Source organism: Podarcis erhardii (genome assembly GCF_964252035.2).
Source record: "Podarcis erhardii genome assembly, chromosome: 16".
NCBI classification, from domain to species: Eukaryota; Metazoa; Chordata; class Lepidosauria; order Squamata; family Lacertidae; genus Podarcis; species Podarcis erhardii.
In genome coordinates, this window is record NC_138514.1 from 33,524,014 (window position 1) to 33,548,285 (window position 24,272).

The following is a 24,272-nucleotide window of genomic DNA, read 5'->3' on the forward strand; positions in this document are numbered from 1 at the left end:
TAAAGCGGGATATCAAATCCAAACTCTTCTTCTTCTCTTCTTCTGAAGGCAAGAACTTCTGACTTTATTGTTTTCAACTGTTTTACCCTCAAATTCTTCTGCTTGTGAGAAATACATGAGATATACCATATTTTTCCATGTATAAGACAACCTTTTTCCTGATTTTTTTGTGATAAATTGAGGGTCGTCTTATACACAGGTTAATACGCTAAGTAAGCGAGGGCTGGTGCTGCGGTGGTAGCAGGGAAATGTCAGAGAGGAGGCTGCGTACCCGCTCTTCCCGGATTAGGAAGAGTATTTGGTGTTGGAAAAATGTTCTTGGGGAGACAGCGACCCCCCCCCAGTACCTCTGAGCATCTCCCAGTAGGCACGTCTCTGGAATGGCATGTCCCTTCATCTCCAGACTGCCTCTCTGCGACAATTTTCATATGAAAAGTGCACACAAGTCTTTTAGCATCACACAGCAAGAAGAACAAAATCTGTAGATCTAAACTACATTTTATTTAGTTTCTATAAAGTGGTACCTCAGGTTAAGAACTTAATTCGTTCTGGAGGTCCGTTCTTATCCTGAAACTGTTCTTAACCTGAGGTACCACTTTAGCTAATGGGGCCTCCCGCCGCCATGCTGCCGCCACGCAATTTCTGTTCTCATCCTGAAGCAAAGTTCTTAACCCGAGGTAGTATTTCTGGGTTAGCGGAGTCTGTAACCTGAAGCGTCTGTAACCCGAGGTACCACTGTACAGACAATCCATAATCACGTCTGTGTTCTCCAAGCTCTGGCAGAACTGCAAAAGTGAAAGCACAGTTACAATAACACACTCAGACGGAAGAGATAAGACAGTCTTCCATTCTCACACTCTTCTCAGACATCTTATCCTAACATTTGGTGGGTGCCAGTATGAGGTGTATTACGGCACCAGTTCCGTCATCCAGAGCGGGGCATAGCTGTCAACGTTTCCCTTTTTTAAAGGGAAATTCCCTTATTCTGAATAGGATTCCTCGCAAGAAAAGGGGAAAGTTGACAGCTATGGAGCAGGGGATCGTCGAAAAGCTGCTCAACAGCATAGCGAACTTACAAAAGAAGCTCAACAACTGTTGAGGGCTCCCAAATATAGGGGTTGTCTTACACATGTGGCCGTCTTATACACATAAAAATACGGTATATATCATAGAATCGTAGAGTTGGAAAGGACCGTGAGGGTCATCTAGTCAATGCAGGGAACTTTTGCTCAACGTGGGGCTCAAACCCACAACTCTGAGTTTAAGAGTCTCATGCTCTGCCTGCTGAGATAGAGACATAGAGAGATAGATATACATACACACAGAGAAAGAGAGGTAATATAAAGAACAAAAACCACCCCACTATTTGCATGGTTTTCTATTTCTACCCTCCACCTAAACACACACACACCCCGCTTTATCTTTCAGCTACAAGCCTCATTAAACTGCAACATAACGAACACACACAAACAGTTATTCTTTCTGGAGATGTTATAAAGCAGCCCCAAAGCATTCTGGGTTTATTCCGATCACATAACATTTTCACTCCAGCCCAGTTCTATTCTGTGCATTTTATAATGCAGAATGTTTTGCGCATGCGCGCGCACACACACACACACACACACACATTAAGATGAGCTGTGTCGAAAATGAGACGACCAAATTTATTTTGTTTTTAAAAGCACACTCCGGAGGATTAAACAAAGTGAAATAACGCTGGGAGAAAAAAGCCAGAACCTCGTGAAAATAATTCTGCTCGCAGGAGTATATTTGGCTAGGGGTATTTGCTCACCTCCCTCACCAATACTGGTTAGGAAATTCATCAAAGCCCCCTCCTTCCTCCGTTCAGAACTTTCCATTTAAAAGCAACATTAGAAAGAGGAGCCAGGCAGCCATTTAGAACTGGTGTTTATATTAAAATGTGTATTAGCCGGCGATGCTAATGGGGAGAAAACGCAGCGCCTCCAATGAGCACCTCTTATTCAAGGCAGCCACTAATGAGCTTAGGTGAAGCCGCGAACATATTGACAGAAACAAGCGCCTAATTTATTCTGGTGGGTAATAGGAACCCTGGCGCATCCTATTTGACTCCCCATTAGATTGCCAACATCATCGCACTGTTAAAAGTTGCCGGTGTCAACCGGGCAGGGAGGGAGGGAGGGATTTTATTTTTCCCAACCAGGGGCCACATTCCTTTCTGAGCAAGTTTCTGGAGGCCGCACGCTCAGCGGTGGGTAGGCCCAGAAGCAAAAGTGGGCAGGGGGAAGACACAAAAAATTTATCTTTGTGCAGCAGGCTAGTTTCTGTGAGGTGGCATAATAGCTGTGTGTTAAACCACAGAGCCTAGGACTTGCCGATCAGAAGGTCGGCGGTTCGAAACCCCACAACGGGATGAGCTCCTGTTGCACGGTCCCAGCTCCTGCCAACCTAGCAGTTCGAAAGCACGTAAAAGTCCAGCGGGAAGGTAAACGGCATTTCCGTGCACTGCTCTGGTTTGCCAGAAGCGGCTTAGTCATGCTGGCCACATGACCCGGAAGCTGTACGCCAGCTCCCTCGGCCAATAAAGCGAGATGAGAGCCGCAACCCCAGAGTCAGCCACAACTGGACCTAATGGTCAGGGGTCCCTTTACTTTTAGCATGCTAGTTTCTGTGAGGTGGCATAATAGCCATCTTCAGTCTCTGAAGGGCAAGCTTGTTTTCTGCTGCTCTGGAGGGTCGGACCTGAACCGATGGGCTCAAACGACAACGGATGAGATTCTGATGACACCTTCTGACGGAACGACCATCTAGGAAACCGGTGGGCTCTCCTTCACTGCAGGTTAAACAGAGGTTGGATGGCCACCTCAGGGATTCTGTGATTGCCGGCGTTTGGACTAGATGACCCTTTGAAGCAGGCTTCCTCAAACTCGGCCCTCCAGATGTTTTCGGCCTACAACTCCCATGATCCTTAGCTAGCAGGACCAGTGGTCAGGGATGATGGGAATTGTAGTCTTAAAACATCTGGAGGGCCGAGTTTGAGGAAGCCTGCTTTGAAGGCTCATCTGTTCTGATTAGATTGTGCTGTTGGCTTTACATAACTTCAATAATTAGCCTCTGACTTTGCATGCTTTTCCTTTGCCCTCCCCATGCCTACTTCCTTTTGTGCCAGCAAGGCCTAACTTATAAACTCTGCACAGCCCTTAGAAAAACATAGGTGCTTTATAAGTGATGGTTTTAACCTGCAAAGCCCTATAAGGCTCAGAACCCCAATATCTAACAAAACACTTCTCTTGAATTGAGTACATTTGGACCCTATTTTCATCAGCTGAGGACCTTCTCTGGCTCCCTCTTCTGACAAGGGAAAGGTTCTTTCCAGCAGCGGCCCCCAGTTTGTTGAATGTTTTCCGAAGCAAGGTGCTTTCATTAACAGCCTTTGGGTGCCGGGCACCTAATATGAGTCATAGTGAGAGTCCATCCCTTGAAATTAATGGACATGTATCACTTAGGACCATTAATTTCAATGAGTCTACAGTCCAAGCAGAACTTTTATTGGTTACAACACTCTTCATGCAATGTGAGAAAAAAATAAATTATTCGTGCAGTCCCTGTTAAAAAACAAACCACCTTTTAGTGTTGCAGCAACTACACTTTGGAACTCCCTGCCACTTGACATTCAGTGTCTGCTTAGAACATTTAGGGGAGCCTCTCCAGACATGTAAAATGCCAACACGTGTTTTGAGCTTTTTTTCCTTGTTAATATTTTTAAATGCCTGCTTTTAGCCGATGCTTATATATAATAAGAATGTTCTACCCGTAAGCTTTTTGCAAACCACTTAAAGAGGTTTTTTTTATTACAAGTCAAGTAGTAAACAGATACCATGAAAATATAAATTTATTAATCGTCACCATAAACCTCCTAATATCATTTTGCCAGGTCAGTAAGTCTTAGCTGCGATTCCTGCATTGCAGAGGGCTAGACGATCCCTTGCGATGCTAGAATTCTGTGAACATCTCATTACGACTCCACCGTAAAAAATAAAAACAGCAACACCTTGCCAGTTCATTAACACTCGGGCTTAAAGGCGATTTTCTAAACAAAACTTTTTGAAGCTCACCATATGTCATTCCGCAACCAAGATTTCCTTGCAGTTGGCACCTTGGTTCCTTTGCAATTAGATCCCATTTAGCAGCGGGTGACCCCTTCCCCACCAGCTCCCGAACCTGTCATTGCTACAGCTGGTTCCGAAGTTTAACAGCGCTTTTAAACGATGAAAATGAAAGTTAAAAAAATAAATAAATCAAAATGTTCTGCAAATTAACAGCAGGGGCACAGGCTAACTTCCGTCGGGAAAAGCGTTCCGGCGTCTTCCTTTCCTTAAGGGGCCAGGCGCCTGCTCGCATTTGCCAAAGGAAATCGGGAGGCGGGTTAGGAAGCTGGAGGGGGGGTGGGCCTGGCAGGGGGGTGCTTCAAAATAAGTGCCAACGTATTTTTTCAACATGTTGTAGCATATTTGTAAACATCGTTAATCACGGATTAGCAGATGGTAATGTTAATTGCACCTGCGCAAGTGACAAGACCTCAAGGTTGATTACATTTACAAACGCCGATTATCGCTTTGGCGCGGCTGGAGGGTTCTGCAAGGCACCCAGAGGTATAGTTGACTCAGGCAGACACGGCTGAAAAGGAGGAGGGGAAAACAAGATATAATAATAGGCCACAGCACTTGTTTATTTTGGGTTGGTGGGGTGGGAGGGAAGGAGGGAGGTGGGGAAATAGGCCTTTGACAAAAATCTCCCAAGGAGGGCGAGGCTGGTGATGGATGCTGGATGGAGCACACCTGGAGCTCTTTAAGTGATGGAGGAGAGGGTACCAGTAGTTGTTAGCCACGGTAGCTCTGCTCTGCCTCTGTGGTTGGAGGTCATAATGGATCTGAGTCCCAGTTGCTGGAAGCCACAGCCGGGGAGGGCTCTCGCACCCGGATCCTGCTTGCTGGCTTCCCATGGGCATCTACTGGGCCGCTGTGAGGACAGGATGCTGGACTAGACGGGCCACTGGCCTGATCCTGCAGGCTATAATAATAATAATAATATTATTATTATTATTATTATTATTATTATTATTATTATTATACCCCGCCCATCTGGCTGGGCTTCCCCAGCCACTCTGGGTGGCTTCCAACAAAATATTAAAACACAGTGGTGCCTCGCAAGACAAAATTAATTCATTCCGCGAGTCTCTTCGTCTTGCGGTTTTTTCGTCTTGCGAAGCACGGCTATTAGCGGATTAGCAGATTAGCGCTATTAGCAGCTATTAGCGGCTTAGCGGCTTAGAAAAAGGGGGGGAGGGGAAAAACTCGCAAGAACTCGCAAGACGTTTTCGTCTTGCGAAGCAAGCCCATAGGGAAATTCGTCTTGCGAAGCACCTCGAAAACGGAAAACTCTTTCGTCTAGCGAGTTTTTCGTCTTGCGAGGCATTCGTCTTGCGGGGCACCACTGTACCGTAATGCATCAAACATTAAAAGCTTCCCTAAACAGGGCTGCCTTCAGATGTCTTCTAAAAGTCTGGTAGTTGTTCTTCTCTTTGACATCTGGTGGGAGGGCGTTCCATAGGGCGGGTGCCACTACCGAGAAGGCCCTCTGCCTGGTTCCCTGTAACTTGGCTTCTCACAGCAAGGGAACCGCCAGAAGGCCCTCAGCGCTGGACCTCAGTGTCCAGGATTGCTTATGTTCTAAATCCCGTTGATGTGACGTACACACACACAAGGCAAGGCATGTGTCATGCCTTAGAAATGCAATGATCTCCACTGTGCCGTTGGTTTTCTGGGTTTCCTTGGAGGCTTCACAGAACTCCTTGAGGAGAGCGAGTGGGGGGCAAGCTGCAGCAGGGGTGGAAAGCCACTTTATTCCAGCCTGAGAGCCGCATCGCACTATGGGCTAGTTTCGGGGAGAGCACAAGGGAACACTGATCCCGAGTCAAACCATTGGGTCCATCTTGCTCAGTATTGTCTACACTGACTGGCAGGACGCAGGTGGCGCTGTGGTTTAAACCACTGAGCCTCTTCTTGGGCTTGCAGATCAGAAGGTCAGCAGTTCGAATCCCTGCAGCGGAGTGAGCTCCCGTTGCTATGCCCCAGCTCCTGCCAACCTAGCAGTTCGAAAGCACACCAGGGCAAGTAGATAAATAGGTACCGCTGTGGCGGGAAGGTAAATGGCGTTTCCGTGCGCTCTGGTTTCCGTCACGGTGTTTCATTGCACCGGAAGCGGTTTAGTCATGTTGGCCACATGGCCCGGAAAGCTGTCTGTGGACAAACGCCGGCTTCCTCGGCCTGAAAGCAAGATGAACCCCATAGTCACCTTTGACTGGACTTAGCCGTCCAGGGGTCCTTTGCCTATACCTTTTTACACTGTCTGGCAGCGGCTCCCCAGTGTGTCAGTGTCCCAGTCACAGAATTGTAGTTTGGACGGACCACAGCAGTCGTCTGGTCCAACCCCCTGAAATGCAGGAATCTTTTGCCCAGCGTGGGGCTCGAACCCACAACCGTGAGATCGAGCCTCTCCTGCTCTACAGACTGGAGATGCCAAGGATTGAACCTAGGGCCTTCTGCATGCAAGGCAGAGCTCTACCAGTGAGCCACGGTCCTTCCCCACATGCAATGAGGTAGGCGGAGCCAGAGGCAAATGTAGGTGGAACAACTGGTGTCAATTTTACCTTCATGCAGTCAGGCTAGCTCCTCCCAACACTTGCACAGATCATTCTCCTGGCAAGGAAGAGGTGTTCTCAGAGCAAAAGGACACAGATACAAACACTCAAGGAGGGTGTAGCACAGAGCCAGTGAGGGGTGTGGCCTGGGGTAAAGGGGCGTGGCTTGGGAGTGAATCCCGGGGGCCAGATGGAGATTATGAAGGGCCGCACACTCAGTGCATCACAGGCCTGAGGTTCCCCACATGTCTTGAAATTTCTTCAGAGGTCTTGAACAGAGAGAGGAAAGCTAACAATTGACCACGAAAACCTCAAAAGCCGAAGAATCTCCACTCTCGGAAGAGTCCTGCGTTTCCAAATGAAACTGGACATGAAAGATTCCTGAGATCTCTCCGTGTATCAGGTGAGTCTGGCACAAATCTAATACCATATTCAGACAAACATTTTAACAGATCTCTTATTTTTGGTCTCCAGAGACGCTTTGATTACTGAACCCGCATTTCAGAGGTGCAGTTGCCGGGGGGAAAACCTCCCACCACCACCACCACCGATGGCATAAAAATTATTATCTGCTTTCTGGAAAAGACATCCCTGAAACAAATCCCTGACAAGACAACCGGGATGAGAAAAGTCACTTTCAAATTACCATCACAACAATTCTTCCTCCTTCTCCAGGTATCAAAAGATCGGCTGTGTACAAAACCACAAAAGTAATCAGGGAGCTTGTTTCCGATCGTGCTGATGTGTGCAAAAAGTGACAATTAAAATTCTCCTTTATGATATGGAGCTGGGAGGGTGTTTTTCTTTTTCATTAAAAAACACACACACACTAGGGTGTGCTTTTCTACAGTTATATCACAAGGACAATTATATTCAGGCTTAAGGCAAAAGAAAGAAAAAGGAAGATTATAAAAATGACGTTTTTGACATTTAAAAATACCCAGGAAATTAAATGGAGGAGCAGGAGGAGGCAATGATTGTATTTAGAAACATAGGAGATCAGTATGCAAACTTGTACTCGACCATACCATCAGTCTGTCTAGCTTATGCTCGACACTCACCGGCAACAGCCCACCAAGGTTTCAGGAAACACACATAATAATAATAATAATTTATTATTTATACCCCGCCCATCTGGCTGAGTTTCCCCAGCTACTCTGGGCGGCTCCCAATCAAGTATTAAAAACAATACAGCGTTAAATGTTAAAAGCTTCCCTGAACAGGGCTGCCTTCAGATGTCTTTTGAAGATAGGATAGCTACTTATTTCCTTCACATCTGAAGGGAGGGCGTTCCACAGGGTGGGTGCCACTACCGAGAAGGCCCTCTGTCTGGTTCCCTGTAACCTTACTTCTCGCAATGAGGGAACATCCCCCGGCCTAGTTGGAAATCTGAACCTGGGGCTTTCTGCATAGAAAACAAATTTTCTATCATTTAATGGAAGCCCTGCCCTTTGTTTTTAAGATTTAAGATTCCAGTCCTCATTGTTCTGAACAGTTTGGGCTGACCCAGTAGGGCTCTCCTTCTGTTCTTATGACACGGCAAACTAGAAATTTTAACTCTCAGCACCCTTAACAAACTACAGTTCCCAGGATTCGTTGTGGAGAGCCAAGATTGTTTAAAGTTGTACAATCCCACTTTCAAAGTCTAGCACAATATAGGGCCTAACCTAAGTCCAGTGGTTTCAACTGGTCTGCTCCGAGTATGGCTTAACTCAGATACAACCCAGTCTTGTACAATGAGGTATTTTGTTGCTGCCATCTGTCGTTATTTTTTACCACAGCGTAGGCTTTTTAAAGCTTTTTAAAGAGACATCACCTTGCCAACAAAGGTCTGTATAGTAAAAGCTATGGTTTTCCCAGTAGTGTTGTATGGAAGTGAAAGCTGGACCATAAAGAAGGCTGATCGCCGAAGAATTGATGCTTTTGAATTTTGGTGCTGGAGGAGACTCTTGAGAGTCCCATGGACTACAAGAAGATCAAACCTATCCATTCTGAAGGAAATTAGCCCTGAGTGGTCACTGGAAGGACAGATTGTGAAGCTGAGGCTCCAATACTTTGGCCACCTCATGAGAAGAGAAGACTCCCTGGAAAAGACCCTGATGTTGGGAAAGATGGAGGGCACAAGGAGAAGGGGACGACAGAGGACGAGATGGTTGGATGGTGTTCTCGAAGATACCAGCATGAGTTTGACCAAACTGCAGGAGGCAGTGGAGGACAGAAGTGCCTGGCATGCTCTGGTCCATGGGGTCACGAAGAGTCGGACACGACTAAATGACTAAACAACAACAAGGCTTTTTTTTAAAAAAAAAAAAAGTTTCAGATTTTGCTATACTTTCATGTTTATTTCCTACACCACTTTTTGTGGGGGGGGTGTTCTTGAAATGCATTTAGAAATCTCTCAAATAATCATTAATAATATAAAATCGTTGCCCTCAAAATGGCATTCCATTTTTTTTATTAAAAAAAATTGGTTTCTCATGCAGAGAGATACAAAATACGCACACACACAAATACGGAGAATCAGAGCTTGGTATCAAGGATAAAGAAATGGCTTTTATTCCCATTTCCTTCCAGCAAACAAGAAAGGATGAAATGATATCTTGCTATAAAACTGTTTTCTGCCCATAGTGAAGCAAACCGCAATCTGTATCTTTACCACCACCTAGTGGGAAGAATATACTTCCTCCTTCCTAAGAAACTGAAATTTCATACCAATTCCCGGGTTTTTATAATGCTGTATTATTACATTTTATTTTTTATTTAAAAAAAAAAAAAACAGACTTCTGAAGAACAGGGAAAGCAAAGCAAATGAAACATTTCACTTGCGTTCTTTTAATAAAATAAAAAAATTCCTTCCAGTAGCACCTTAAAGACCAACTGAGTTAGTTCTAGGTATGAGCTTTCGTGTGCATGCACACTTCTTCTGAAGAAGTGTGCATGCACACGAAAGCTCATACCTAGAACTAACTCAGTTGGTCTTTAAGGTGCTACTGGAAGGAATTTTTTTATTTTGTTTTGACCATGGCAGACCAACACGGCTACCTATCTGTAACTGGTTCTTTTAATAGTTTTGCTACAGGCCAAGGTACACATGACTGAAATGGATCCTCGTTGCGAAGAACGGAATCTACCATGTTTTTCGCTCTATAAGATGCACCAGACCACAAGACGCACCTAGTTTTTGGAGGAGGAAAACAAGAAAAAAAATATTCTGAATCTCAGAAGCCAGAACAGCAAGAGGGATTGCTGTGCAGCGAAAGCAGCGATCCCTCTTGCTGTTCTGGCTTCTGGGATAGCTGCGCAGCCTGCATTCGCTCCATAAGACGCACACACATTTCCCCTTACTTTTTAGGAGGGAAAAAGTGAGTCTTATAGAGCAAAAAATACGGTAATTTTTCTGATACACCATACATAGGGAAGACTCCAGAGACAAGGGAAAAGCTGGCCTAGGCAGACCACTAGCCAGACTCAGTAGGTCATCTTCTTATATCTGTAGTGTTCTCGGCATTTTGCACTGCACTCAATGGAGTCTTAACCCCTTGCTCAACCCCAGAACCCCTCCACCTTTGAGATTACAGAGGAGAGGAATCAAAAACCACCTTTGTCAGGCTAAGAGAGGCAGGTTGGATCATACGGGGTCGTTCCTCTGCCCAGCTTGAGCTCACCTCCCACTGGCCAACACACAAACAGATCAAAATACACCCGAGGTTTGGGCAGCCATTGTAACCCGTGGGGTTTTAGAGATACCTGGTCTACCCACTGAGATACATGAGGTGTGTGTGATGCTTGGTCCAGTGGTGTACAAACTTTTTTCAAATAGGGCCAGATTTGATGAAGTGAAGGGCCGTGAGGGCTGGCCAAAGGGCCGACAAAAGTTGTTGACCTTTTTTAGGATTGTACCCCAAAGTTGTTGAGCTCTTTTTTTAGGGTTGAAGTTGTGCATTTTTTAGGATTTTACCCCAGGAAATATACTGCTACAGGGGCCGGATTGGGCCCCCAAGACAGACTTTGGACATGCCTGGACTCTACACACTGAGATGCACTAGAGTTTAAAGTCATCATCAGGACTAAAACTCTTGCAGAGCACATTCTCTCTCTCTCTCTCTCTCTCTCTAACACACACACACACACACCTTCTGTCACGTAACAGCTGTGGATGCCTTGTGGCCCTGCTGCTCCACCAACCCTGTCTGGCGGAAGGGAGTAGAAGTCAGGACTGTGTTCCAATCCTGTCTTTCTGGCCCAGAATATTCCCGGATGCAGCTTCCCCTAATCCCAGAACTTCTGGGCGAGTTCCTCAAAGGCACAGTATTTTTGTTTTCTTTTCTTTTCTTACAGAAGCATCACGGGTCTCTCTCTCTTTGGCTGCAGATCGAGTGCAAGAGGATTCCTGCGGAAGAATTTTATCAAAAGAAAAAGAACAACAAAAAAAGTGTTAGAAGAGTCTCAACAGTCGGCAAGATTTTACTTTCCTGCTCAGGAAGGAAGAAGCTTCAAGGAGAGATGAGTTCAAGGGTGGAATCGCTTACCAGCTGCAACAGACACATTTAAGGACTCGATCCCAGGCGGCAGCTCTCGCCCTGGGAAAATGGTCAACATCTTTTGGCACAAGCTTCTAGTCCCTGGAGAAAGGCCGTAACCTTCATTTCCTGCACACGGGCAAAACACAAAGCAATAAAAGGCCAGGATTTTAATTTCATGGTCTTGCCCTAAGTGCTCATGGAGCCTCTGAGGGACGCTTACAAAAACCACACCCTTGGACATAAATAACGCTGTTTCCGTACCTTTAAGAAAGCATAGAGCTGGAGAAATAAGTAGGAAGAGTGGCACTCTTTCCCACTTCCTCTTTCGGCTCTATGGCCATTTCAAGGCTCTGACTTTTACCCAGATCACTTGGGAAAATCAGTGTGTGTGTGTGTGTGTGTGTGTGTGTGTGTGTGTGTGTGTGTGTAAGATTCTCTCTTTCAAGGTGGGGGCTGACTCGCAGGAGGGGAGGGGGAGAAATGAACCAGAGGAGCTGGGAGCCCAAAAGACTCGCTCAAAAAACCCAATAGAGCCTATGGGCTGAAAAAGTTGGCGACTCTTGCATTAAAGCTGCTTTTATTTCATTAGTGCGAGGATATGTTGTCGTTTAGCATTGGTGCCTTTTCTTTTTTAAAATATCTGAAAGCAAATCAGAACCAAAAAGATACTGAAATAAAAGAGGGAGGCAGGGATGAAGGGCAGTATATAAACTGAATAAATAAATAAATGTTTGTTCTATGCCACACCCCTTCAGATATTTGAAAAAGGGCTATCGTGCAAGCTGTGATTCCTGCATTCCAGGGGGTTGGACTAGATGACCCCTGGGGTTCCTTCCAACTCTACGATTCTGTGTTCTCCAGACGAAATGCATCATGCTTCCCCCATAGGTCCTCTTCCCCTAATATCACAATCTTCATCCCCTGAACCTGATCTCAACATGTCTGATTAACAGGCAATGAGTTTAGTTCAGTTGCCTTTTTCAACTCCCCACGGCTCTTTTTAATGTAGGGTGTGTTTGTATTTTAGATTATGGATTTTATCAGACAGGGCTTGTGTTTTCTTGTTAAAAAGACCGCTCACCCCTTGGGGCTGAAAGGCAGGGCAGAAACACCCAGGTAAATAAACTTGGGATGAGGCTGAATTTGTTTCAGGAAGCTGTTGGTGATAATTAAGATTTGGTAATTGGAAAACAGCTGACGAGAAACTGCTTCTCTGGGCGCTTGTCCCAAGACAAATGACCAATGGAGTTTGGCCGGAGTGCTGCCAGATCCTTTAAAATGATCTAGGATTGCAGTTCAACATAACTCATACTCAGAACAGACCCATTGAAATGAATGGACAGCTTCTGAGTACAGCTTCTGGGGCCTAGATCCAGAGAACACAACTTTGCAAAGAATTTATATGGGTAGATCCAAACTTCGACCACCATAGAAGGCAAGGCAGCCGATTTGCAATTCTCTCAAATATTTTTTCAATTAATTTGTCCTGTTCCCCCCTGCCACAGCCACCCCAGATCATTTTTTCTTCCAATTCATTTATCCCCTAATTAATTCCCCAACAGATTCTCTTCTCCAGATCAGGTCAATTGCACTTATTTGTTATGTCCCCCAAATCCTCTCTATTAACATTAATCTTAATTTATTTTCCCTCCTCCCCCCATGACAATATCCTACACAAGATCACTCCCCTGTCCAATTTAATCTCCCTCAAATTGACCACCCACCCAGAAACACTTGAGATGCTTTTCTTAAAGATGTGGGGGGGCATGATCCATGCCAATGTTCCAGAGCATGAGATAGCAACACCACCTCCATGATAAGGGACCCCTGACCATTAGGTCCAGTCGTGGCCGACTCTGGGGTTGCGGTGCTCATCTCGCTTTATTGGCCGAGGGAGCCGGCGTACAGCTTCCGGGTCATGTGGCCAGCATGACTAAGCCACTTCTGGTGAATCAGAGCACACACGGAAACGTCGTTTACCTTCCCGCTGGAGTGGTACCTATTTATCTACTTGTGCTTTCAAACTGCTAGGTTGGCAGGAGCAGGGACCGAGCAACGGGAGCTCACCCCGTCGTGGGGATTCAAACCGCCAGCCTTCTGATCAGCAAGTCCTAGGCTCTGTGGTTTAACCCACAGCGCCACCCGTGTATATAATTACCCAGGACAGACATTAGGGACTTCTTCACACAGTTCAACCACGGAACTCCCTCCCACAGGAAGCAGGGATGGCCAACAACTTGAAAGGCTTTAAAAGAGGGTGGGACAAATTCATGGAGGAAAGGGTTATCGATGGCTACTATCCACAATGGCTATGCACCGACTCAAGAGGCAGTATGTCTCTGAAAAACAGTCAAAGGGAATCCCAGGCAGGGGCAGTTGGCTTCTAGTTTGCCTCTGTGAGATCAGTATGCTAGACTAGATCTGATTTATTTCCGCAGGGCCTTTGGCTTGGAATCAATTTGATCCCCTTCCCCTCTTTCTTTTTTCCTTTCTCCTTCTGTGATGGAACTCCTATTTGGGGACTTCCCTGGCTTTTTCCTGGCCCATGTAGGACCAATCTGGATAGTTATCCTTGGTGAAGACTTGATGTTTTCATCCCCAAAAAAGTTTTTGATTTGAAATGAGGCTGTATTTTAATGTTTCAATGTTGTATTTTAATCTTGTTTTTAAGTTGTATTTCAATCAATTGTTTTTATATCAGGAGTTAGCCGCCCTGAGCCCGGTCTTGGCTGGGAAGGGCGGGGTATAAATAAAAATTATTATTATTATTATTATTATTATTATTATTATTATTATTATTTATTAGTTTTCTCTGCCGCCCTTCATCACAAGATCTCAGGGCGGTTGACAGGCAGATGGGCCTCCTCTGTCCCCATCCAACTGCCCCAAATTTTCAGATTCTCCTATCTTTCTCCTAGTGCTTCTACAAACTGCAGGCCCCTTCCTCTCCCCCAAATCTCCCAGGCTCCCTGCCCTGTCCAATTTTCTCTTTTCTGCCAAGCACTCAACAGAGAGTGGAAATCATCGCCGGCAAGAAGAGGCCGCTCCGCCGAAAGAAATTCCGTTCCCTCGCAGGAACGAGCCGAGCCGTCCTTCAAAGTAACAGCCCCCGACTGTCACTGCAGTCCCCGGCTCGTTGTCCCGCCGCCCGTTGTGGAGATGGATTTCCCCGCAGCTCATCATTCCCGCCCCCGACTTGCCAGTATCTCTTTCCTCCCTGTAATCGAAAAGGTATCTGAGCCCCGGGAGCGACGCCGCGGCGTCCTGTCAGCTCCCCGGCTTCAATCAGCGTTTCGGTTAAAGATGAGCCTGGCAAGGAAAGGAAAGGGGACCGTTGGGGCACCGCCGGCGCCTTTCCTGCCGCAAAGGAATAACCCAAAGCATCTCTCATGCTCCCAGCCACGGGCAAACAGCCCCCGGTGCATAACTCAGGAGAGACTCCTTGGTGGCGGAAGGGAAAAAAGTCCATTTCTGTCCTGTAACACAGGGGAACCAGCGGCCCTCCCTGGGGGTTGCGATGGACCCTCCATGTTCGGATGCAGTCTCTCTTAAAAGCCAGGCGTTGAAGGTAAAGGACAGAGGGGAAGATTTCTTCCCTGTTCTCTTTCAGCTTTCCGAAAATCGATAGGCTGGCAGACGGTTGGTGCACAATACTTTGTGGTTTGGCACAGGTAAAGCCAGGGTGAAGGGGCGCGTCTGTGAGACTCTAGAGGTTGTGCAACTACAACTCCCAGCATCCTCTTCTAGGCCAGCCAATGGTCAGGGACGATGAGAGTCCAGAAGGGTCTGGAGGGCTGTCTATGGTACAATATCCCACAATAACCCTTTGGCTGACTAATATTCTACAGCCTTTTAAATGGCATTTGTGGAAGATGGGGGCTATCATTTTGTTGTTTTTGTTTCAACTACAGTGGTACCTCAGGTTACAGCTGCTTCAAGTTACAGACTCCGCTAACCCAGAAATAGTACCTTGGGTTAAGAACTTTGCTCCAGGATGAGAACAGAAATTGTGCAGCAGTGGTGTAGCGGCAGCAGGAGGCCCCATTAGCTAAAGTGGTACCTCAGCTTAAGAACAGTTTCAGGTTAAGAACAGACCTCCGGAACGAATTAAGTTCTTAACCCAAGGTACCACTGTACTTATTTGTGCTTTTACTTCGTATTTTATCTTGCGGGCGGCCGTGAGATCTTGCGATGAAGGGTGGTTATATCAATCGAACAAATAAAAAATAAAAATAAAAACTGGAGCACACCCCAGACCCAAGTCCTTGCGGTTTCCTAGCTGCCTTCCTTCATTTGTCAGGGGAGTCGCAAGACCTCCAAGCTTCTCAGGAGGCAATGTGGTATCGTAGTAAATGTGGGGGGGAGGCGAGTTCAAATCCTCTCCCAGCTACCCGGCTAACAGGGGCGGGAGGTGGAATCTCTAACCGGTTTGTTGTTTCTTGGCCTAGCCTACCTCACAGGGCTGTTACTCAGGGAAATAACCATAAGACACTAGCGGCCTTAGATTCCAAGTTGGCAAACCCTTCCCCACCCCACCCCCCCACACCCGATCTACACTGACCGGCAGTCCCTCTCCAGGGTATTCTGCCTGGAATCATTCCCAACCCTACTTGGGGATTGAACCTGGCACCTGTTCTGTCCCTGAGCTATGGCCAGCTTCTCTGCAAAAGTTTGGCCCTCCAAAATAACAACAAGAACTTTATTATTTATACCCCACCCATCTGGCTGGGTTGCCCCAGCACAAATAAAAACATAATAAAACATGAAACATTAAAAACTTCCCAATACAGTGGTACCTTGGTACTCAAACGGCTTGGTTCCCAAACAAATCGGCTCCTGAACACCGCAAACCCGGAAGTAAGTGTTCCAGTTTGTGAATGTTTTTCAGAAGCCAGAAATCTGACGCGAAGGACAAGCGGCTTCCGGTTGGCTCTTCCGATTGCAAGAGCCAATAAGAAGCTGCGCTTTGGAAATTGAACATTTCAGAAGTCAAACGTCCTTCCGGAACAGATTGCATTCGACTTCCGAGGTACCATTGTACAGGGCTTCCTGAAAATGTAAGTGCCGCAGTGTTACAAACCTAGCAGCAGTATGGTGGGTCCCTTCCAGCGGAAATCTAAGCAACTCACGGTGGGGACAGAATCCAATTCCTTGGTGTGGGCAGCTGTTCCAAGGACTTCCCATCCTTGCTCTGATTTTGCCTTCCAGAAGAAAAGGGCGGTGAGATAGGAGCAAAAGAAAAGGGCAAACTTGAGGATTGCTTCGTATAAATTCCCACTTCCATGATATGGAGGAAGAAGATACTTCTGCGCTAGTTGCTGTTTGTTCACTGTTTAAATCAGAAACTCGAACTTCATGGGTTCCCAGGAAGCGCTACGTGTTAAGAACAATAAATGAAACCTCAACACAGAACCAAAAGCATCTGACAAACGATTCCCTGGTGTGAGGTGGCCCAACCTCCATTGCAGCCAGGAATTCAAACCCAGAGGAAGTCCAAGTATCCCTTGATAGCTGGGAGTCTCTCTCCAGCCGCTGGAGTGGAGGACCCATCAAACTGAGCGCCAGTGTGGAGCTGTGGTTAGAGTGCCAGGCAAGGGCCAGGGTTCAAATCCCAGTATGTTTCCCAGCACAATTGAAAGTGTTGGTGCTGACCTTGAAAGCCCTAAACAGCCTCAGCCCTATCTACCTGAAGGAGCATCTCCACCGCCATCGTTCAGCCCAGACACTGAGGTCCAGTGCCAAGGGCCTTCTGGCAGTTCCCTCACTGCGAGGTTACAGGGAACCAGGCAGAGGGCCTTCTCGGTAGTGACACCCGCCCTGTGGAATGCCCTCCCATCAGATGTTAAGGAAATAAACAACAATCTGACTTTTAGAAGACATCTGAAGGCAGCCCTGTTTGGGGAAGTTTTTAATGTTTGATGTTTTATTGTGTTTTTAATATTCTGTTGGAAGCTGCCCAGAGTGGCTGGGGAGGCCTGGCAAGATGGGCGAGATATAAGTAATAAATTATTATTATTGTTGTTGTTGTTATTACTACTACTACTACTACTATCAAATCCTCACTTGGCCATGAAGCTTGCAGGGACAGGCAGAACCAGTCACTGCTTCTCAGCCTAACCAACCTCACAGAGTTGTTGTGGGGACTAAGCAAGGAGGGGGAGAGCCACGTACAGTGGTACCTCGGGTTACAGACGCTTCAGGTTACATACGCTTCAGGTTACAGACTCCGCTAACCCAGAAGTAGTACCTCGGGTTAAGAACTTTGCTTCAGGATGAGAACAGAAATCGTGCGGTGGCAGCGGGAGGCCCCATTAGCTAAAGTGGCACCTCTGGTTAAGAACGGTTTCAGGTTAAGAACGGACCTCCGGAATGAATTGAGTTCTTCACCCAAGGTACCACTGTACTCCTCCTTGAGCTCCTTGGAGGGAATTAGGAAAGGCCTTGCTTCTAACTACTGTGAGAGGGGGGCAGAGGAACAGCTTAGCACAAGTGTTTCCGGACTACAACTCCCATCATCTCTAACCACTGGTCATGCTGGCTGTGATTGGAGATGGAATCTAATGACATCAAGAGGGAAGCAGGTTGTGCCCCTCCCGGACACAGACTTTGCCCTGATCCAGGAAAACAAGTTGCTCTTGCATACATGCTCCCAGCTCATCCTTTCAACACCTACAAAATCCATTTTTAGAGGGGGGAGGGGAGAAAATCTGCCTCGTTTTCTGAAAAAACCTGCCATTTCCAGGCCGTAACGACGCTGGGATTTATGCCCGCTCCGCAGCAAAGGTGAAGCCGGCCAACGTGGACCCAATTAAACAGAGCGCCTCAACGGCCCAAATGTTCATAAATTGCACATTTATAGTAGAGGGAAGCGGTCCACACAGATGTTTCAATTAAGTTGCAACACCTTCTTAATGGCCTCTTTATGGGGTCGTTCCAGAGCGGGGCGGCTGGCAGAGATCGGGGGGGGGGCTCCCCAGATCCACAGGAAAGGGGCAGAGAAAAGGCGGCTGAAAAATTAGGCCATTTGCCTTTCATTGTCTGAAAGGCCAGCCAGCGTTAAATCGTCTCCCGGCCGACTCGATGCCCAACTGGTGGGAAGATGGGTCTTGGGCTTATGTTGTGTGTGTCCCGGAGCCCAGATACACCTGGCGGGTGCTCATTGGATAAATTCCATCCTTTTCCCAGCTTGTTAAGGTCACCAGATTTTTTTCAATGAATCCAGGGACACTTGGACGTTGATGCTGCAGCGATGGCAGTGGCAGAGGGGCAGCCGCCACCCTGACCTCAACCGCCTTCCTCCAAGACTTCTATCTCCTTTCTCCATGAGCCTGGGCAGCCCCTGAGTTGTTAGTTCTTCTGCGGTGGTGGGGAAGCGGTGTGCAGTGGGTCAGGCATGGAAGGCGGAGAAGGAGGGTCAAGAGTGGTGGCGGCAGCAAGGCTCGGGCAGTGTGAGGTCTCCCTTCCCATCGGAGCAGCCCCAATCCCATTCCTACTTGCGTGCAAGCAGGAGGGAGGGGGATCCCTCAGCTGGGAAGAGAGACTTCACACTGCCTTTCGGAGCAGGCCCATCCCAACTCCTACTTGCATGCAAGCAGGAGGGGGGGGGGATCTGTCAGGCAGAGCAATGTCTCGGAGCAGCCCCAATCCCATTCCTACTTGCGTGCAAGCAGGAGGGGGCAGGGATCCCTCAGCTGGGAAGGGAGGCTTCCTGTTGCCTAACTGAGAGATCCCTGCACGCAAGCTCTGATCGGCAGCATGAAGCCTCCCTTCACAGCTTAGTTGCTGGGGTCAGGGAAGGTGGAGGCAGCCCGGAAGCTGCATCTTAGAGCCCCCGGACCACCATCATATGGGCAGCTCCTGAAGCCAGCCAGAGCCAACTGTTCCGGGCTGCTGAAACTGCCACTGCTGCGTTTCACGGGGACATTAGATGAAATCCGGGGATGGAATTTGTCCGGGGACTTATTCGCAAATCCGGGGACTGTCCCCGGGAAACAGGGACGTCTGGTAACCCTATTGTAAACCCAGCTTTCAATCTTATGTGCACACCCCACTTCGTATGGACCTCAAGCTAGCCACCTAGCAAAATCCAACTTATTTTTAAAAGCTTGTACAACACTGCCACTGGGTGGCCGAACGGGGCACAGCAGCCATTCCAAGCAAGGCAGAAGAGACGCTGGAATGCATCAGAGCAAAAGGAACAGAGTGGAATAAGAGACCAGCTATCTGCTACAGAGTCGGGCTATTTGTCTTTCCGGGTCAACGCAGTATGCTCTGAACGGCAGCAACCCCCCAGGGATTCAGACAGGGAGCCTTGCTCAGCCCTACCCAGAAACGTCAGGAATTAAATCTGGGATTGTCTGCATGAAAAGCACTGAGCTATGATCATTCTAACTTGGAAACAAAGATTCTAGTCCCCTTGGTTCTGGATGAAAGGGGGTTTAAAATGGGTTCACAGAAAGCTGCCTTAAGCCAAGCTAAGCCATCGGTCCATCTAGCTCAGGGTTGTCAACTCTGACTGGCAGCAGCTCTCCAGGGTTTGGGGCCTTCCCCCAGCGCTACGTGGAATTGAACCCAGCACCTTTGGCATACAAAGCAGATGAGCTAGCGTCCTTCCCTGGTGCTTTGCTTGCAAGCAATCTTACCGTGTGAATTTAAGAGGAGTGCTGCTGCTGAATCAGAGCAAAGGTGGTCAGAGCAGAGTCAGGGAAGCTCTCTGGAGATTGTTGGACACCAATTCCCATTAACCCCCACAGCACCGCTAATGCTTGGGGATTGTGGGAGCTGGAGTCCAGCAACATCTGGAGCGCTACAGGAGAGTCACTCCTGGGGTCTGAGTGTTGGACCTGAGAGACCAGGCCTCAAAGCCCCACCGATTCATGAAACTCCCCAAGTGACATTGGGGAAGGAGAGAGAACGACGTTCACCCCTTTGAGCTCCTTGGAGGAAAAGCGAGATAAAAATGTAGAGGCAACTCCCCATTGACATGGGGGTTACATTCTGAGACACCGTGCATTTAAGCAAAATCACGTATACTGGGAACACCATCGAAAAGGCCTGTAAACACCCTCTGGAAACCCTGGAAAAACCAAAAATCCACCAAACTCCACCACACGCGCTTTCTTCAAACTTCCTTGCTTAAAATCCAACTTCTCACAGGCCTCAAATAACAGTGCAAAGGCTCATGGGACTGCCAGACGCTATTTTTGCGCCGTTTTTGCCCCTCCTCACGCCACGTCCAGGTTTGCAACAATGAGTGCGGTTGTGCATGCCTTGGGCGTACAGGAAGTTGCCTGTAACCATTAATTTAAAAGAAAAACAGGCAAAAGTTTGTGGGGGGTGTTACCTTAAGAAGGCTCTGAAGATCATCTGTGTTATATACGTCCAGAATTTCCATGGCCCCCGAGCTGGCTTTGCTGACCACAGGTGTCAGGGGACAGCTACAAAGAGAGAAGCCCAGGGTAGAGGCAAAAATTATTAAATGCTTCCCAGCAGATCTCCACAAGCTGGTTCTGTTAGCAACACCTGTCTCCGCAGGGGCAGAGAGAATGGGAAAACTGCATCTAACCCACAGCCTGTGCTCAAGTTGGCCTGACGCAGGATTGCTCCAAAGTAAACCCCACCGAGGTCAATGGCACTTGCTCCTAAGGAATTGCAGGCAGGCAGGATGGCGGGGACTGAACCTTCTACCCCCAAAGCAGATGCTTTATCACAGAGCTCTGGTTGTTCAGCTAAAAACAAATTAAGATTCTAGTCCTCATGTCAGCGCCGAATAAAATAGGCAGGTAAGGACCTGCCTCCCCAAATTCAGATGCTTTGCCCCTGAGCTACAGGCCCATCCCCAAAATAATTTACCTGGTGCTATTTTACCTGTTCCGTTGACTCATCACAATCCTGTCGACGCCCAGGAAGTGCGCAGACCGCAGGATGGCTCCAAGGTTCATGGGGTCCTGTATCCCCTCCAAAGCCAGCCAAAGGAGCTGCGACCCCACTCCCTCTGCCTCAGGGGGCGGTGCCTCCTGACAGACAATGGGGCGGAGGGGCGTGGCTTCCAGACACACGCCCTGATGGACACCGCCCTTGCAGAGGCCATCTAGAACCTTCCTTTGAACCACCTTTACTGGAATCCCCCTGTCCTTGGCGCGCCGGGAGAATTCTTCCAGCGTAGGCGATGGAGTGCCCTTGCCAGCCTTGAGGAAGAGTTGGAAAAAGTTCCTCTTGGATCTGGCCAGAGCCAAGGAGCAGGGAGCAACCCCAAACAAGATCTCTGAGCCTTTGGTCCTTTCGACGGGGAGGGGTTTCTGCGGGGGGCTCCTCTTCCTCTCGGGGAAATCGTCGTTCCTCAAGTTCTTTAGCTCCTCCCTCTCAGACGGCACGGTCTGCGCACGAAATTGCCGCCAGAACTCGTTCCGAAGGGCACGACCCTTCCAGGGTTTACGTTGCTGGGCCTCGCTCTGGTCCTTGGCTGTTTCAAGCCCATGATCAGAAGTCACTTGGCTGCTCACCCCACCAGGAAGCTTGCGTTCCCCCGCCTGAGGTTTTCTCCACGTGGAGAGATGTCGGATGGTTCCAACGGCGCAGGGCAGTTTTGCGGCGTCCCAGAGGCCAGATTTAAAAGACAGGAGTAGTGCCATCTGTGACGTTCAATATGCCTTTCTCTCAACCTTAAAAGGGGGGTAGGGACCAAAATGCTAAATCAACATGGATTATGTGGTCTTTCTGGAAAATCCTGAAACAGAAACTTTTCCCAATATCTCCTGCCCAGAGTTTCCACTTTTAAATGGTGTGCTATATTATCATATATTTGAATCATGGGCATTTACATTTTAACAGCATGATGACATAGTTTTGTTCTGTATTTTAGCTATTTCGAGAATTACGCAATTAGTTGTTATGTTTTGTAAGCCCTACCTGAGCATGCATAATAATTATAAAATAACAATTATAATAATAAATCCCCAAATCAACTTTGATCTGATGTGCTCTAGGATTTTTCACTTGGCCTTGACTCCCCCACCCAGCAGTTCATGCAGGAATTTATCACTCATAAATCATCTACAGTTTGCTAAGCAATTTCAGCTGCATTTTGGGGGAACCACTTGAAGCATCCGTTGTGTTGAGATACTTCAATTGCTTTTGTTTTATGCACTCATTGCAAACAACTGAAAGTCTGTAAATTTTGATAATAAACCTGATTTGCAATGGGGGTTGAATAATTCCGACAGCAATGGTAGGAGCATCACTGAGTATTAGTAAAGCAGAGCATCTGCTCCCATGTTCAGACCATGGCATCTCTGGGTACCATCTCAAACACCACAGTGAGTCAATGGAGGCAAGGCTGAATTAGACAAGCCAATGGGTCTGACTCTGTACACAGCATCTTCCTATATTAAATCAGCCCTTAATTCAGAACCATGAGAACGTGTTTGGGCTAACCAGTGTGGTGTGATGGTTAGAATGCTAGCCTCTAGAAGACCAGGGTTTGAATCCCCAGTCAGCCACTGAGTGACCTCACTGTCTCTCATCCTAACCTACCTCACAAGGTTGTTGTGAGGATAAAAAGGGGAGCGGAAGAGCAGAGAAAGCCATGCACACACCACCTTGAGGTGGTGGCATAATAAATGGAAATTCAAATCCAGCCTAGGTTTGCCTGAGCATCTTTTAAAAGCCACCCATGTCTGAAGGTCATCGCTGCACCCTGGATAACAGCAGTAAAGCCACAGCTACATCCCAGTAGTGATGTATGGAAGTGAGAGCTGGACCATAAAGAAGGAAGATGGAAAGGAATTGCTGAAACAATCAACAGAAGTGGAATACAAAAAGGGAGGTGTGAGGAAGTCGTTGAAACAAGTAAATGAAAGATACGACATTGAAAGTGTATGATGTGTGTTAAATTGTTTTTGTTTTGTTTTGTTTAGCTTATTGTGTTAGTGTTGTGTAATGTTTTTGTATTGTCTTTTTTTTCTTTTTGTCTTTTTTCTTTCCTTTTTGTAGTGTTTAAAAGTAATAAATATTTATTTTTTTAAAAAAAAGAAGGCTGATTGCCAAAGAATGGATGCTTTTGAATTATGGTGCTGGAGGAGACTCTTGAGAGTCCCATGGACTACAAGAAGATCAAACCTCTCCATTCTTAAGGAAATCAGCCCTGAGTGCTCACTGGAAGGACAGATCCTGAAGCTGAGCTCCAAAACTTTGGCCACCTCATGAGAAGAGAAGACTCCCTGGAAAAGACCCTGATGTTGGGGAAGATGGAGGGCACAAGGAGAAGGGGACGACAGAGGACGAGAATGTGGGACAGTGTTCTCGAAGCTACCAGCATGAGTCTGACCAAACTGCGGGAGGCAGTGGAAGACAGGAGTGCCTGGCGTGCTCTGGTCCAGGGGGTCATGAAGAGTCGGACACGACTAAACGGCTAAACAACAACAATCCAGCCTAGGTTTGCCTGAGCATCTTTGAAAAGCCACCCACGTCTGAAGGTCATCGCTGCACAGCAGCTAAAGCCTTGCAGAGTTAGCACAGAATTAGCACCGCGAGGCCTTTCCAGTAGTTGCCCCCTGGGACGAAGGCTCGAAAGGTTTGGGTCTGGCAAATTCTGCTCCTTCTTCCCTCCCTGATTTTGCAAATAGAAAAGTTCAAGTTGCTAGTCCCTGTGGGCTGCGGAGCCAGTAACAAACTCAGCTAAAACCGAGAGAGAGAGAGAGAGAGAGAGAGAGAGAGAGAGAGAGAGAGAGATCTGCAGCCCAGCCTCCCTGCCCAAGCTGCTCTCTATCCAAACTGCAGCAACCCCGTCCAGGACTGCATTCCCTCCGGCAGCGCGCAAACCTACCTGGCCACCCACGTGGGCTGCTGCCTTCTCCGCCTGAAGAGGAAGTGGCCTCCAATCATAGAGGCCATGGGTGAGAGAGCGTCGTGCTTGTCCCGCAGCGCCACCTGCTGGCCAAGCCATTTAGCTGCGTCGAGGAGCGTAGAAAGATGCCTGGCTTGTGTAGAAGCAAGCCCCGGGTGTGTGTCAGCGTTGCCTACACTGACCGGCGGCAGCAGCAGCTTGCTAGGGTTTCAGATAGGGGTCTTTC

The 24,272-nt window shown here is 47.6% G+C and overlaps 1 protein-coding gene across 3 annotated transcripts; it reads right to left on the reverse strand.

Annotated features, from left to right (window-relative positions):
* Window positions 1–9,734: 9,734 nt before the first annotated feature.
* Window positions 9,735–24,086, reverse strand: MRM1 (mitochondrial rRNA methyltransferase 1). 3 transcript variants are annotated; one of them, XR_014151949.1, is made up of 7 exons: window positions 24,026–24,086; window positions 21,070–21,863; window positions 20,546–20,639; window positions 16,283–16,403; window positions 11,209–11,328; window positions 10,813–11,069; window positions 9,735–9,853 (listed from the first exon to the last, which is right to left on the reverse strand). XR_014151949.1 is itself a non-coding variant. In XM_081844241.1 (6 exons), the coding sequence occupies exons 2-6, from the start codon at window positions 21,831–21,833 to the stop codon at window positions 11,023–11,025; spliced, it is 1,146 nt and encodes a 381-aa protein (XP_081700367.1). In that variant the 5' UTR covers window positions 21,834–21,863; window positions 24,026–24,086; the 3' UTR covers window positions 9,875–11,022. The 3 variants fall into 3 exon arrangements, 2 of the variants coding, with proteins under 2 accessions (XP_081700367.1, XP_081700366.1); XM_081844241.1 differs by lacking the exon at window positions 9,735–9,853 and having other exon boundaries at window positions 9,875–11,069; XM_081844240.1 differs by lacking the exons at window positions 9,735–9,853; window positions 10,813–11,069; window positions 11,209–11,328 and adding an exon at window positions 14,250–14,511.
* Window positions 24,087–24,272: the final 186 nt, after the last annotated feature.